At 38.7% G+C, this 17,536-nt stretch overlaps 1 protein-coding gene across 6 annotated transcripts in view; it reads right to left on the reverse strand.

Annotated features, from left to right (window-relative positions):
• MIER1 (MIER1 transcriptional regulator) overlaps window positions 1-17,536 on the reverse strand; it is a 43,225-nt gene that overhangs the window by 12,548 nt on the left and 13,141 nt on the right. For 5 of the 6 annotated variants that reach the window (XM_069788449.1, XM_069788448.1, XM_069788447.1 and 2 more), the window contains 5 exons: window positions 11,925-11,949; window positions 10,202-10,347; window positions 5,029-5,196; window positions 2,376-2,508; window positions 110-174 (listed from right to left, as the gene is read on the reverse strand). In XM_069788449.1, coding sequence (XP_069644550.1) covers window positions 110-174; window positions 2,376-2,508; window positions 5,029-5,196; window positions 10,202-10,300 — 465 coding nt within the window. In that variant the 5' untranslated portion in view covers window positions 10,301-10,347; window positions 11,925-11,949. The remainder of the gene's footprint in view (window positions 1-109; window positions 175-2,375; window positions 2,509-5,028; window positions 5,197-10,201; window positions 10,348-11,924; window positions 11,950-17,536) is intronic. The other variant, XM_069788451.1, reaches the window with a different exon arrangement.

The raw sequence follows: 17,536 nt of genomic DNA on the forward strand, positions 1-17,536 counted from the left end.
GGAAAAACTGGAGAGGATTCGGGTGATCTATAGAGCTCAGGGTTACTAGGTAACAGATCAACTCGTTATTCATGAAATACAGGCTTTTTTAACAGCACTTAGTATTTACCTTTTTCCAGTCTTCTGAGGGAATATAATCTTCATCTTCTTCCGATTCCTCTTCTATTTCACTATCTACAAGAAATTGTTCAAACATTTACATACAATGAGCTCTGATGGGGCCTGTGCACGTCAACCCCAGCCTCCAGCGAAGCGGGCTGAGCGAGGGGGCCTGGGACGTCGGAGCCAGCTCCTGGGAGCACCGCGGCATGGGTGACGGGGGGACACGAGCCCACCCTCTCACCCCACCAGCCTCCAGCCACAGGGCAGCCCTGCTCTGCCTCACTGCCATCTTACCTAACACCACCCAAGTGCAAATGGCAGTTTCGGTGACAATGCTAAATGTTTCAGTATTGCCAACTATAAAAAAATGACCCGCTCCGTGTTCGCATTCAGAATGGATTAAGACACACAACAGGCTCTGAAAAGTTAAGGCACAAATTAATACATCCATCGGTTTTACTACTGCCTAATTAAAATTTCCTTTCCCTCACCCAGCTCTGAAGCAGTTGACAAGATCTACATCCATATTTACTACAAACAGTTACTTTCTGAAAGTATTTTTATGTGGATGTTCAGCATCCACACGTGGGTTTCAACACCATTTTCAATGAGCTCCTAGCTTAGATACTGCTGATCTTTTTCCCTTACAGCAGCTGTCACTGAACTTAAGGTAGACTATAGCACAAGGTACGAGAAATCTGCAAGTGTGCTTTTCTCAGTCTTACTGGGATTTAGTAGGCTTGGATGTACTGCTCAGAGGTGCGCAGCAGCATTTAAAATAGATTATTTTGGGTGAGGACTGACAAAAATTTTAAGCTCTTTATGATATAGCCTAGTTGCCTTTCAGAATGTACTGAAAGCAACTGCAATATCTGGTTCATGTACAGCATGTGATAATAGCAGCACTAAAATTATTTATACATTAAATTACATTCTATACACAGCTGAACATTGTAAAAACCCAAAACCTAATGCAATACACTTGCATTACGCTAATGCTAATGCTATGGTTAAAAAACAGAGTTCATTTAAGATATTTGCAATCCTCTGCACAGCGACATGCTGAGGTTCCTTGACATTTTTGGATTAAAATAAACTACAGATTAGAAAATTGCATTTCTGCAATGTCATGGCTAATAAGTATCAAGTATAAGGTATCGTAAGGAACCTTTGCTTTAACTTTTGTTTGTTAAAACATAAAACAGTAGGAATTCAAACATCTGTGACAGTCACTTCTGTCAAAGAAAGGTAAAATACCTGTTGTCCAAATGGCCCTGCTGATAGCTCAATACTAAAAGGTTCAGATCCCATTAAGTAAGATTGCCACAGAAATAGGAGTTGTCTAAATAGACAACTACATAACACTAGCTCAACAGTCTCAAATGGATGCAAAATCAATTTAAAAAAAAAACAAAACAAACCAAGAGAGAAAATAATCAGTCCTCAATGCTGGCAACAGTATCAAATATGGAATTCTTGAACCAAATTTTCTTCATCGTTATCTCCCCCTTTGTTATTTCAGGTTTAACAATCTATTGGCCTTTTTCAGATTTGCTTTTTTTCTGTATTAGCGATCTTGAAGAAATCTGGGGTTCTATTTCTAGTAAATTTCAGCTTTTACTTTTTCCTTCAGTTAGACTCTCACCTTCTCTGAATGAGTACATAACCTGCTGTCACCAGGCCTTGTCATGACAATCATGCACTGTCCAGCAATTATCTAGTTGGAACAGTGCACTTCCTACTTGCAAATATTTTTACCTATATCCTTAGTGTGAACTGGCAGCTGAAACTACAATGGTAAGGTAATACCATACTACAGTCATTTACTGCACCTGGACTCCATGTACAAGAAAATTTTTCTGAAGGGCACACCTATATGAACCAGGTTGCAGGACCATAAACTGGACTGTCACAACAGTTGGAGTAGTGTCATGAACGGATTTACACTGTTGGAGAGCTTGCTTTTTCAAAACTGTAGAAATTTAAATTTTTCCACAAATTTAATACATTGTTTTACGAAGAGAGAATATCTATCGTCCTTATACAGAGTCCCTTATCTGCAGACAGGATTTAGCATTCAGCTAAAAATAGGACTTTTTTTTCCCTATTATTTTGAGCATAATGATCATCAAGAGCATTGTTATGAACGAGAACAAACAAAATGTTTATAGGTATCAACATGCTTATTTCAGAACACTATGTTAACTAGGGCTGTTCTTAACCAAAGGTCAATCATATTGAGATTACTGTGCTTAGTACTAAACTGTACATACTTGTATCAAAATATTTACATCGACGAGGGCGAATTATCTCTTGTGGATCTTGAGAAGCAACAGATGGTGCTGGGTCGTCATTAGATGACTGTGTCTCATCTTCCTGACCTGATGAATCTTTTATGGTCTCCTCCTTAAATATAAAAAAGCAAACGAGATCAGCTATCCTTTGTATGCAACAAACACTATTTTGGCAATATTTTTTTCCAAAATTGTCAATATATCAAACCCAAATACCTTTTATTTGACTTGAAGTGACTGTATAGATTGTGGCCTGTCCAGACTGAGCCACAACAAATGTGTAAACACATCACATTATTTACTGACCAGTATTTTAAGCAGATCAATTTAACACTCAGGCTCTAACATACAAATGAGAAATATTAACCGCTATTAAGTATCACACCTAGTTTTTTAAATCAGTCAAGCAAATCCTTGCAGTTTCATTTAATTTAATTTAACTTTAAATTTTACTTTGGTCTTTAAAACCCTTCCTTATGAATTTTCAATAAAAAGGGGAGGAATTCTTTACTGGCTATACTTTTTCCAATCAAATGGAAATAATACTTTCCATAAAAATTAATGTCAATAGTGTGGTTCAACCCCACAGGAATAGAGTATCAGTAGACTCAGGTTTGTACACTGAGTCATTAAAAGTTCAAAAATTAGAACAAGTTTCTTTGTTAGAAGATAAACCACAACAACTATGGGAATTACTACAATTAAGGAGAATTAAAATGATAAAGGTTGAAAAAGTATATTAGTGCTTTCTATTTCAACGCATGTTGTCAATATCTTTTATGTGTTTTATGACTATGTTGTAAGTACTCACACTTGCTAGTTCGAACACAGAAGCATGAGGCGCAGCACATGTTTATACGTACCTTTACCAGCAGCCAGAGTATTATCACATGTGCAGCTTAAAGCAGATTAAAAATAGAAAATAGCTAAGTGCAATATAGCTAAACAAGCTGTAGAAAGATGAGCGCTTGCAGAGAAAGCTTGAATGATTTATAAAATTATTCCACCCCCACAGATGTATTTTACTGCCTCTGCTAAGAGCATGCAAGCATTTCAGAGCTCTCATTCTTGTACCCTGAGGCAAACAATCATAACAGGTTAGCTAGCTCTCTTTGTGCCCAGTCCTCCTCACCACCTTTGTTCCAAACCTATCAAAACTGGGGTAGAATACGTGAACACATACTTACAACTCAACCACAGTGCCAAGTCTGCAATTACGCTAACCCACTGGCTTGTTTACTGTGCCAGATTGTGAACCGTTGCTGCTGATGGGCAGGAACACGCTTGCTTCTGCAGCACGCTACAAACGGTTAGTGCCCTACAGAGGGACAAAGACGACTCCTCTTGCTGCTAACAGCCGTGACAGACACTGAGATTTTATCCATTTAAGAGAAAAGATAGGCAGTATCTTACAACAGCTAGTAACATAAGTGGAGAACTACAGAGGAGGTCATGAGAACACAGAAGATGGAAGTTGTGTCAGGAAGTAATCAAGGACACAAGAAGAAAGTGAGACTTCAGGAACACCACCATGCAAAACAAAATAAACCACTTCTGTGTCTTATTTTAATTTTGCATCCTTCATGTTAGGTAAGTTTGTCCCCCTCTCCAGCTTCTTGAACCTTTTTTGATGTAATATAACTGTGTATCCTTCTTATTTCTGAACTATTCAACCCATACAAATAGCAATCTTTTACAGCATCTGTCAAGGGAGTATGTAAATCCTAAGAACTTCATTTTCTGAATCAGTTATATCATTCCTCATCTCTGTGTCGCATTCCAGAGATTCTAAAATGGGTTAGATATCAAAAAACCAAAATGCATCCTTTTTAAAGCCAGATTAGGTAATGCAGCTTCCATTAATGCCTAAGCTTTTTTTGTTACTGACAGTACAAAGGGTTTCATATTTTAATGGAATTCAGGATGCAACTCCGAATGCCACCAGTAATGGAGAAGTTACAGCTGTGCCCATGACAGGACAGGATTGTTACAAATATGTATGACATACACAAGTAGAAAAGACTCTTCTAAAATCAGAAAATTTATTTTAAGAGCACACAGAACAGGATTTTAAAGATGCTAAGTTCAAAACCATACATTTTGCAAAGATATTTGAAGCATTAGATTCAGTTAACAATTTAAGTACAACCAGGGCTGCCAGGCTGAAAAAATACAATTTAAAATGCCAAAGCTAGAAAACTTGCAGCAACCTCCAATACTCAAGAGACATTTAATTCAATTCCACACTTCACCGTTCAGTTTGAGTAGATCAGCTTTTCATCTTGAAACAAGTATTCAGCCATATCTATAAAGGTGTCTTCAGGCATTTAAAACTCCAGTTTTGAAGTCAGACTATTTCTGAAGGATAGTTACAATCCCTTCTTACATGATGCTATATGTATACATATACTCTAATTTGCCTCAGCAACAGTTTGGAATGATACAGATTAAATTAAGAGCAATAAAGAGAAATACAGATGGGTAATTAAGAATAAACATTAGAGTTCAGTATGCAAAGCATCTGAAATCAACCATATTACGAATGACTTCTGCCATGATCTGGCATCTTGAGTGGCTGTCTAGTACAGAATGGCTGTATGAAAATCAATTTCAAATTAGTGTAAACACTTACTTTGTTTTCACCACTACAGCCACTGTTGTCATCATTATCAACATCATCATCATCTTCTCCCTCCTCCTCTTCCTCTTCCTCATCTTCATCGTCATCATCTTCTTGGAGTGGAATGGTACCATCATAGCCGTAACGGCTAAGTAGCTCCTGGATTGGCATATCACTTTCCTGATAAACATCCAAACAAAGTTTGAGATGTTAAAAAAATATTTCACATCCCACATCTGCTCTACAGCTTAAAGGTGTGCACTTTAAACGTAACACACCAAAACCAGATAGATGATGACCACGTATACTAAGAATAGCCACTCCAAAATGAATGGACAGTCAAAATTCAAAGTTTTGGCTCCTAAGAAAAATGTGGTGTTTGTTTTTTTTTTAATTCAGGGAAACTTTTTATTCCCCAATCCTTTATAAATTTACAGCAGATCTCACGTACCAACAATCTCTCAAAGGAGCCATAAAGCTCATTAAAAGGGCACCAAAGGGCCATATGCCCCATCCCTCCCTCGGTACTAGTCTACTACTATTTTACCAAAACACAAGCACTGCAATGTGGCAGGTTATGTCCGGCTACATCATACCCCTTCAGTACACAGATTAAACACACTCCTTATTGGAATATAAATTGGTATTCCCCTTACCGCCCAAAAACTACCTGAAGAAATTGTAGTATTTTGTACATAATTGTGGAAAAAATACATACAATGTGTGTCAGCAGCCACTGCTTCACACCGACAGCTAAGATATTGACAGTTGTTGCAGGCAGAAACTTGCCCCAGTGCAAGGCAGTGGAATTCAGCAGAATAAGGACCAGAACTTGCAGTACCTGGCTTAAACATGGAATTAAATCTTTGTTTGCGGAATTGCACTACAGGGAGAGTTCCACAGTTCTACAACCCTGGCTTTGAATACAAAATTACACCAAAAATGTACCTCTCTGTCTCTCTATACCTCCCCACTTTCTAGGCAAAACAAAAAATGAGGGGTTGGATGGGGGCGAGGGATCATCTTATATTCAGGATCACCCAATATCCAGGTAAAGATAGTAGTAAGTTTTACAGATTCATACACATTTTAAGCTAGTTGTCTACAAAACCATCCACAGTTGGAAGCAAAACTGCTAAAATATGTGCACAGTTAAAAATCTTTATATTTAGAATGCTGGTCCACTCTAAAGAGACAATTCAAATGATACAGTCGGTTCTCAAATTTAGTGGCTCCCAAACTGTTATCAATTGCATTCACTTTATTAATAAAAATTATTAATTGCCAGGTCTGCAAATTACTTTATTACTTTTAATACTCAGTATTCAGCCTTCAGGGGCAGTATATGGCATCCCTAAAGAGATTTTTCAGAGCAGAAACTTTCAGAGAGCATTTTAAAATTATCTCTCTCACAAGATCAAATCCTTTGTTTATTATTTAGAGGTGTCTGCTTGCTCCAAATATTTCTTCTTAGTATGTAATGTGCATCTCAGCTGATAATCAGATTTTTTTAGTTACCAGCTGACGTTAAACTTCCTCCAATGAACTCCTATCCTAAGGGCCTTAACTGATCAACACATCTCTAGTTTCTGGAAACATACTAACAATACCAATTACAAAAGGCAGATCTAGTTAATTCTGCTGTGTAAAAATAAGAGTAATGCAAGGGTTACCAGTGCTTATTGTCTGTGTATTTTATTTATTTTACTTCAAAGAACTAAGCCATTCTACCGGTTATTGGTCTAGTCTTTGTTTAAACTATCCACACAGTAGATGCAGACCATGTGGACCTAAATGTCCTCACCTTCCCTCTTGACTCCTTGGTCCCTATCTTATCATTTTATGGAAAGAACTCTTAGAAGTGGGGAATTCATACTTTACTGACACAGACAACACAACAGGACTGTGATCTTAATTAAAACCTGACAGTACAGCTATCAGAAAAATCCTATTCATAATTATCCAAACAAATGTTCTCCAGTGCATTTTGGAAAGTAATATACTTTCACTAAGCACTCCTCACCACTACCCCATCTGTAGATACAGAATGAGAATTAAAAAGAACTTTTACTGCAATTCGTAGGTACGTGTGAACTATGTAACAAGCATATGACCTACTATGTTACCTAGGAAAGTGGTGTTGGATTTACAACATTTTTCTTAGGTAGAGCCTCTTAATTTCAGATAGTCCATTACAATCCAAAAAGCTCCAAGGGCCAGCAACTCTCCAAAATAAAATACAAATCGTGATTTCTGTATTGCTTCAGGATATTGCAAAAATAGAAAAGGCTAAAAAAGCAACAAGGATTATCAAAGACACAGAAATTTCTTATGTGGAAGATGCTTAATAACAAGAAATGGATTATAACTCATGCGTCTGGAGTAGAGGTAAGTGAGGGCAAGTGATATAACAGAGAACTGTATCAAAAGCAGCACAGAGAAGGTAAATATAAATGACTGTACACTATTCTAATTGAAGAGCTGAGGGGCAACCACTGAAATTAACACAGAGTAGGTCTGAAAAACCAAACATGTTTCTCACAATAAATGAACTGCACAACACTGCCACATGTCTCATGGACACTAACTTTACAGAGGTTAAAAATCAAATGGACAAATCCATGGGAGGAAGAAAAATAAGACTGACACGCATTACAGACAAAGAAAGAGACAACATCTTTTTCTTACATGCCTGAACTACACCCTCCTAGAAGAGTATTTGGGAGAAACACTGCTTGCTTCCATGTATGGTTCTCTCATTTAAAGACAAGAGGATGCTGGTGCATAACCCTAAGAAACCCAAGAGCCCTCCCTGAAAAGGGAGACCCCAAAAGGAGAAACCAAGTGATTATGGAAAAAGGGAGGGAGTCAAAGGCTTAAAAATCTGTAAATAATGCAGGGGGCCACCACACACAGCACCCTGGCAATGCTCACCACTTCCCAGAGGCACCCTGGAAGCCAGCACACACCACCCAGTAGTGCTCTGCCCACAGATGGGGCAGCACAAAGGTAAAGAATTTGGCCTCACGCTCATCAAATCCTCCATGTCACCCTCCCTCCAGCTGATGCTTTGTACAGTCAGCTTAGCTAAGAGTAGGAGGAAGTTGAGTTTCTGCAAGTTGCTGGGGCCTGATTATTTATTATTTACAAGGCAGAGTGTGAATGCAGTTTCCTACCACCAAAATTACGCTGCCAAGTTTCCTGCGTTTTGGAAAACTGCAGCGTCAGCGTATGCTCAGGACGCCGAGAGAAGTGCCTCATCCTAGGCACACCTTCCTGAGCACTGTCTCTCAGGCTGCTGAAGAAGGAATACTGGTTAGCCAGGACTTTGGTCAGATCTGTTATAGATGCTCCTACATATGGAAATAGTATTTTCGGTAATAGTATTACTGAATACATGTCTGGATATGATCAAGGATAGTCTGCTGCTCCACCTCGCAGACAGCTTTCCTGCCCAAGAAAAATTCTTGCCTTTCAAGAAATATCACTAAGAACCACCAAATCCAATACTTCTGATTCCCTTCACATACCGTTCTGCTCTCAGGAAACTATTTTTTCCTTACTAGAGCAGCATAGGGGGTGACTTCAGGTCTCTAGACACAGATATGCTACTGCCATTTAGACAAAAATGTATACACATACTTGCACAGACAAATGCAGGATGCTGCTCAACCTCAAGTACTAATGTGTTACAGATTCACCAGAGTTTCAACCAATGAGTAGAAAAGATCCTCACCCTCAGAGGAAGGTGCAATTTTTATGACAGGAGTTAAATCATTAAGGTTCAAAAATGCTTTTGCAAAACCTGACTGCCACCTCGTCTCTGAAGGACCTGAACTAGTAAATCAGGCACATTCACAGCCTGGGGGAAATCTGAAATAATATGTGTAAATGTCAGGGGAAAGAAAAAGACGGGATAGCACTTGCCTTGACAATAGTTTTGAGATTTACATTGCCTATCATCCATGACTAAAAAAAAGAGATGGAAGTAAGCCTTGATGTGGGGCCTGCTATCCCACAACCAGAGGTAACCACAGGTCTGTAGCAAGATCCTGCTGGCATGGAAGCATCTGAAACTCAGTAAAAACCCTACCTGCAATACACACACAACAATACACATGACCACAAGATTCTCTGCCAGTCTATATAAGCATCACAAAAGAGCTGACACATGGAGAAATTATAAACTTGCAGCCTGACAACCAAGATATGAGGGAATAAACTGATGGCTGAAATACAGTAATAAAGGAAGCATTGTAATGTGGTGATAGAGTTACACAACCAGATGTTGACTCTTCACAAAATATGAGGGGAAAAAACCGTATTTTCAGCTTAAAAACCACATGACATACATGCGGAGCTCCATTTCTCACTTCATCTAGACGAAGCATATTTAGATTCACAAACTATTTATTTATCTTTATGCTTACCATTTAATATCAAACCTGAAATTACGAGAAATAAATTATCATTTACATCCAAAATGTAGATTAAACGTACTAAATTAAAGTCATATTGGCATAATCACTTATACTAAATAGGACTTGTATACCGAATATGCATCTGAGAATCATTAATGATCTGTTCTGGAAGCCTTTTCAGCCAATGAGGTCATAGACAGCATCTAAATTACTTTGCATTTATAATGAACCTAGTTTGTAATTTAAGAATATCATTCCTGCCTGAGAAGTAATTTAAGACAATACATAAGTGACAGTATAACCTCAAAATGCCAAATAAATCTTATATGCAATTATTTCAGAAGATACACATTTTAAGATTTATTTATCACTATTAACAATTGAGAATTCTGACCCCAGCTCTGCTGACAACTCTTTGCTTTGAGCAAATCATTCGTCTGCATCTCCATTTCCTCTATCTTAAAACTGACGATACTCCTATATGCTCCACTAAAGTATTATACAATTGTTTGCATAAAAATGCAAGAGAAACTAAACGAGCACAGCATTATACATTATTAAGTATTTATGTACCAGTTTCCTTTTCCCAACTTTTGAGAACTGTAAATTTAGCTCAGCCCATTTCCCGCATCTATATTATTTGCCTATTAGTGTTTTAGCGGTGGGGTTTTTTTAAATTCCAAAAATAAGGGAAAAAAACTGCAAATGTTTTGTGTGAGACTGTGGACTGTGGTTATGTTTTATGACTACTTAAGGCTACCTACCCTGTTAAGATCCTCTATTTCAGAACTGAAGTTTGTTTCTCCTTCCATCATTTCCTCCTCTTCTAATGTCCGTTCATCATCAAAGTCATGCACCAGCATATCAGCTGATGGATCAAATTCATGGTCATCAGATGTTGCTGAACCTCCTGATAGAAAACATTTTAAAGAATGTTTTTAGTTAATCATGGCCTCACAGAGTTTAGTTTTTTATTTTGGTGACATTTTAATACTCAAATTATACTCAGAAATTAAAATATCTTCAAAATCCCTCAATCATTTATCTTAGGGAAAGCTAATCTCATTATTCAGAGGATGGTGAAAGCTGTCCTTTGGGTAATAAGAGATCATGGAAAAAAGAACCAGAAGATACTGTTTAAAGCAGCCAGTTCTCAAAGTACTACATATGTGGACATCGGGCTCCTAGTTAAATGTTTGTAAAATGTTCAGTTTTTAAAGACTTAATTCTTAAATAATCATAAACCTGCCTGAATCAAGAGTTCTATTGGGAGCAGAAATAGTCATAAAATATAAACTCAGGGCGGTTGTTTCCTTTATACTTTGGAAGCTTTCTTGTTTACAACTACAAAGACAGTCTAATGACTTTTCCAAAATTTAAACTTAAAGTAAGCTTCACAGTTATGCAGATTTTATTTATGATGCAGAATCCTTAGTTATTTTTCCCCATGCCTTTTTTTTTTCCACAGTTCTTTGTAGAGAAGTCTGGTTATATTTTGTGACAATGAAAAATAAATGAATGGATGAATGGTTTGGCAGATGCAGCATTTTTATGTAATTCAGCAATACCTGATTTCTAATTCTAATCCCGCTAACATTTTTCCACTCGTGTCCGTGGAGACTTTAAATTCATTTTCCAAAGCTTAAAGAGTATACCCATGTTGAGGGTGCAAGAGGGAGGGGTTGACTATAAGGGTTAACTATACTTTGTAGTTTCAAGTGTTAAAGCAATTGATTGTTTCTCTGAAAAAAATAAGAGCTCAAGAGACAATGGCAGTCCAGCTGAAGTAACTACTGGAAAACTTTTTCAATAGTAGGATGCCAAAAGCCTTGGAAATAAATAACACTAAGTACAGTGGTACCGAAGTGAACAAAAAAACCCCCAGAAATTCATAATCTACACTTAAGCTGACTACTAGATAGCCAGTAGCTCTGCGATACTGGAATATCAGAAAATAACCAGCTTTAAAAACAGAAGTCATGCAACCCCTCATTTTTAGTAATCCAATGAGGTAAAAAAATGCTGCTTTTCTTGCTGCTTTTGTTCTTGATGCTATTATGCATAAAATCATACAACAACAGTATTAATTGAGAGCACGCAGTGCCTTAACTTTTGACTCTGTATTTAACTCTTATCACCAGCAGGTAGCCAAGCCTAGAGGGATGGTAACCATATCGCTGGGTGAAGTAGTCTCTTCCATGGCCCCAGCACTTGCTCACACTGTGCTCCTTAGGACTTCAGCATTCCCGAACACGTGTTCGTGCAGCTTTTGCAAAGACAAGAATCTTATTTCCCCAGTGTATTTTACCATTTAGAAACTTGTGCTGGTACAGACTGGAAGAAAGCAGTGACTACTTACACCAGTACTGCCACCAACCTATTCATCAAATTATATCCCTAGATTACTAACTGGAAGAGACCAGCAAAAATAATTTTTCAAGGGTGCCCTCTTCCCTCACAAGTTTAGGAAATATTAAAAATATTTACCTGGGCTTGAAGACTCAACAGAAGGCTAAAAAAGAAAACACAGGAAATTATTTTTTCTATGTTGAACCTGTACAAACTCAATTCAATAATTCATCTGATACAAAGCAAGTCACTGCAAATAATATATTTACAAATAAAGCACCACAAATGCACTGAGGCAATTTAAGATAAATAATAGTCATTTTCTCTTTTATGCATCAATATCACTGCGCTATTTCAGCAAGAATAATTGGAAGAACTGCCCATTTTGTGATGCAATAATTGAGTTGATGAAGGTATAAAATAAAGCAGAACAATTCATTCTGAAAATAGCATTACAATTCCACAATCAGCTTAGTATGGCATAAATTGGTACTATTGCCAGATGGGGCAAAGCTACTTTCTCTCCATCTCTATCTGCTCATCTCCAATTCTTTGCACCGATACAAAACTGAAAACTAACAGTAGGTGATAGGTTAGTTTTTAATAGATCCAGCTCTGATCTAACTCTGTGTACTAAATCCCCTTTTCCACAACTAAGGTATATGCCAGATTATATTGACAGTGGGAGCACAGTTTAAGAGAAATTATTCTTCCTACTTGAAACTGCAGGCTATGCAATACACAAATTCCCTGTTCTATTTAAAACTAAGGTACACACTTTCAAAAGGTAATCACAAATCACAATGAGAATTCCTCATAGAACAAGAGAAAAAAGCAATTTAATTTTTAATCGCTAACCCAGCTGCGAGAGAAAAAAAACAAAAACAAAAAAACAAATATTACTTTGCAAGCCAGACTCTCTTCCTAAGTATGTTTATAACACAAATTAGTATGACAGACTACAAAACAACTATTTTTTGAAATACAGGAGGAAAAAAAAAAAAAAAAGACACTTCCACAGCAATCTCTATGTAACAGAGACATCCTTTGGCCTACCGTATTTGGTAACCTTACATTTATAATCAGAACAAATGTCTTCTTTCATAAAATTCTGCTTTCCCTTGCTTATAACTTTGCCAATCTTTAACCTCCTGGGATAAAATTTGCATCAGACATGCAAACCTCATTTGTTTTGAAAATTCAAGCAAATGTTTCAACTATGTCCAGCAATAGACCTAATGAGTGGGTTTTTTTCAAAGTTAGGAAGGCTGATTTTTTTACTTCAGAGAGCTGTAGTGCCCCTTTCCCTACCACCTTCTGGAAAATGAGATATTGTTTGGTATCATGGATATTGTTATATTACAAAACATACAATGCTCTCTTCATGAAAAACTGCCTGCATTTGGCCAAGAAATAATTTGGAAAACTTCAATTTGCACATTCACGATAGATACTTGTGTGTATGTGTAATACTATATCTAGATTGTACTCTTACTAGAATTGCAAAATCTGTACACTCAGAATTATATGCAAAATTAAAATAAAATATTACGTTAGAAACTGGTAAATTTAAACTCAAGTAATAACTATTATTCCAAGATTTCCTAAAGCATTTTCCTTCTCCTTGACTTCATCTCATAAGGCCAAGCAGTCACTTGCACAACCCACTTCCACCCAAAACACCTGGCCTAGCTACATAGCAAAGCAAAACCTAAAATTTAAAAAATTCTGTGTAATGATAAAGTTCTTTTATATTAGCACCTCTTCAAAGTGAGAAGAAATACACCTTCTTAGGAATCAATGGCCAAAATTCACTTACATGCTGCCTACATTTTACGAGAGTCTACAATGTACAAATGAAATTCAAAAATATATTGGCCTGTGTCAAGCAGAAAGCACTATACAGAGGTAAAAACACATCTTGAATATTTGCCTGAAGGGTGGATAGAAGATACAATGGACAAGAAGTTTCTCTCTCCTAACACTGTATTAGCCTAAAGAAAATATATACATAATATATATATACAATCTATAGACACTACAGTCTATTCTTCCCATACTTACTAACATCCATATGTTTCTAGTTTACATGCAGTATCACTGCTGACTTGCAAGAAATAGGTTTTTAGGCAGTATTAGCTTTAAGAGGCAGTACTGCACCAAAAACCCAAGAGAAATCGCATCTGCACAATTAAGTAGACTGAAACTCATGTGAAGCGGGTAAGCACTAAGAACATTTTTGCAAAATATTGCACAGTGCCATAGGAAGTTTTGCTAATGACTACAGTTTAAAAATCTTTCTTTGCAAAGATTATCATAACACATTTCAGTGTACAGTATTACTAGCATATACTGAGCTAAAGTTGACTATCAAAATCAGCCAGCAATGACTGATCTCTATTTGGTATGTTTTGTTTGTCTGATAAACTTGCAAAACCAGCTAATTCATAATATGTAATACACAATTATTAGTGCAAATTAACAAAGTCTTCGCATATTCATTGCGGCAATCACGGGTAGGAAATCAAACAAATTTGAACTGTTTATTTGTCAGACAATACTGCAAATAAGGTAGACAATACTGCATGTCCAGTGCAAGGAAAAAATAAGGGAAAGACAAACATCACTAAGAAGTATCTTATAAAGTTTTAAAATAAAGACTAAGTCTTCCTTAATAATTCTCTCATAATAAATATGAAAGAAATGAGCATTGCAAATGCAGATTATAGCCACCACTAGCAGCAAGAGGAGCCTTTATCACCCAAAGAGGGCATAGCAGAAACACAACCGAGCTAAACTGCTCATATTAACTGCAACAGCCTAGCAAAAGCAAAACAGCAATGGTAAGCAATTCGCCAGGGCAGCGCGGAAAGGCTGCCGTTCGGTCTGTGGGTTGTGCAGAAGTCGGGGTGCAGATTTCCCGTCCTCCTTACACGGCAGCCTCTGCCAGGGTATGAAGTCCCTTGTAAACACATCCAGCCTCGACCAAGACCGGGAAGCAAGCTGTGGAGACCCCATCCTCACGCAAGGGTCCCAGGAATGCTGGGGTCCCCTTTTAACAGAAGTATTGACCTAGTACAGTAGTACCAGCATACTTTGCAGAAGGGTGGTATCAGTATACTTTGCATCCAAATAATGACTCATCATTACAACATAGACTGCTCTTACCAAAATCAAGTGACTTGAATACCGAGTTGCTCTGAGATGGAAAGAGGAAAGCAGAACCAGGGCTGGTAATGATATGAAGGGAAAAAGTATCCCCATGACTTATGATGAAAGATTATTCCAGAAATGACTCTGCCCTCACAGGAACAGAGCTGGATTTAATGTCCTAGAAAGCCCTGAAGATAATCTATTGAGGGATAAAACATGTTACTTAGTAAACAATAAATTCTGCGAATGCCATCTTAAAACTGTTCTTTCTGCCCAAACATTAACATGCATCGTTACTGGAAAGCTTTTACACAAGCTAACACTTCTGCTGACAAAAAACCCCCCTCTTTCCAAGATACAACCCGCACTTACCCATGGCCAGTTTCTCTCTAACCTAGTACTAACACTATTGTTAAGGCTAAATAACCACTCCCCGCCTCCCTGGTTATTTTTTGATGTAACAGAGGCATTTCAAGGGGGGGTGGTCTCAGCTGGGAAACAGTTTATGCATTTATAGATAAGTAGTGCTAGTCTCGGCTTTGCAGCAATAATCCACTGGGGAATTCTGGCTGGCCCACGCATGGGGCAGGTGGAACCTCTCCTTGCCGATTCACCAGCTTTACCCCAGCCCCAACCTCAGAAAGAAAGCTCTGGAGAAAGGCCTCAAGTCAGAAGGAAAGGAAGAAAAAAGAGCATATAAACCAGGGATAACAGGAGCGTCAGGGAGCCGTGCCGCCAAAACTGAAGAAATCAGGGTGGTCAGTGAGAAGAGGCTCATGGTATAATTATGCTTGTGTCCAGAAAAATAACTGTGACTCAAAGTGCAAAAGTACTTGTAGAAAAGCAAAAATAGCTGAGACTATGCTTTCTTTACAGCACCACCAGATAGGGTATGGCTTCTGTGGGAAATGTGGCATTCACTTTACCGTGAATTAAGGATAGCATGAGTTCAAGCAAACAGAATCTAGCATGGTGTAACAGCAGCAGTTCTGTCCTCATGGGGAAAAAAACCCACAACCCCAAAAGCATAGCTTTGCTTTCAGCCACTGTTAAGGGTTTGCCAACAGCTAGAAAGACTTGTAGAGGCCCCTTGGTCCATGAGCCTTGTGTAAAGGGGAACAACCAACTCCCCACCTCAATTTGGAAGAGCAAGTTTCCTTTGTTGAAATCCTCAACAAGCAGAACAGGGTCCACTCTAACCTCTGCCCTGAAGCCACGCAGCATCCTTTGGTTTCATCTATACCTTGCATGGTTTTATGTAGGTGTGCATGTGTGTAGATTTTTGTGATTTATACATAAATGTTGGAGCCTGTTGTTTCAGTCCCACTTGAAGTTTCTGTCACTGTTTACAAGCCTTCAGGATGAAAAAGACATAATTCCCCTCTTCAAGGATAAGCATCCAGAGAGCTACAGGTTAGACAGCCTCACCCTCACCTCCAGCAGGTGATGGAGCAAACCCTCCTGGAAACCATTTCCCAACTCACAAAGTAGGACCAGGAGGCGATGGGAGCACTCGGTGTGGATTTAGAAAATGGAAATCATGCCTGAGCAGCCCAAGAGCCTACCTCGATGAGAGGACTGGCATGGTGGATGAGGGGAACACAGGGGATGCTGCTTGTCTTCACTTCAGCAAGGCTCTCCACGCCATCTCGCTTAACACCCTCACAGACAATCTGATGAAGCACAGTCAGGACAAGCAGGGATGCAGATGGAAAACTTGCTGAATAGGCCAACTCAGAGGGTTGTGACAAGCAGCAAAGTCCAGCTGGATGTCAGTGACAGCAGGCAGAGCCCACAGGTTGAGGCTGGGGCTAATACTGTCCAACATCTTCATTAGGGACCTGGATGACGGGACAGAGCACACCCTCAGCCTGTTTGCAGCCAACACAACATTGGGAGGAGTGGTGGATACAGCAGATGAGTGTGCTGCCAGTCAGAGGGATCTCAACAGGCTGCAGAAACAGACCAGTAGAAACCTCATGAAGTTCCACACAGAAAGGCAGTGTCCTTTGTGTGTGGAGGAATCACCTCCTACTACAGGCACCAGTACAGGCTGGGTTCCAGCTAGTTGGCAAGCAGCTTTGAATGACCTAGAGGTCCTGGTGGAGACTTGAGTTGAACACAAGCCAGCAATGCACCCTCGTGACAAAGAAGTCCAACAGCATCCTGTATTGCATTAAGAGCAGCAACCAAGCACTGGTGAAACCACATCTGGAATATAATATTCCTAAACAGCTGGGACTGCAAGGCATGCCTGGAGATTGCCTAAGTTCAACCCTGTGCTCAAAGCAGGGTCACCTATAACAGGCTGCTCAGGATCTCATCCAGTCAGGTTTTATATACCTACAGGGATGGAGACTCCCCAATCTCCCTGGACAGCCTGATCTAGTTTCTGATGACCCTCAAAATAAAAGAAGTTTCTTCTTAACGTTTAACTGGAATTTCCTGATTTTCAATGTGAGCCCATTGTCTCTTGTCCTGTCCCTGGGCACCACTGAGAGGAGTCTGGCTCCCTCATCTCTACTCCCCCAGCAGACATATATATGCAAGGATAAGACCCTTCTGAGCCCTCTCCTCTCCAGGCTGAACAGCCCCAG

This window comes from Haliaeetus albicilla, chromosome 8, assembly GCF_947461875.1.
Source record: "Haliaeetus albicilla chromosome 8, bHalAlb1.1, whole genome shotgun sequence".
In the NCBI taxonomy this organism is placed as follows: domain Eukaryota; kingdom Metazoa; phylum Chordata; class Aves; order Accipitriformes; family Accipitridae; genus Haliaeetus; species Haliaeetus albicilla.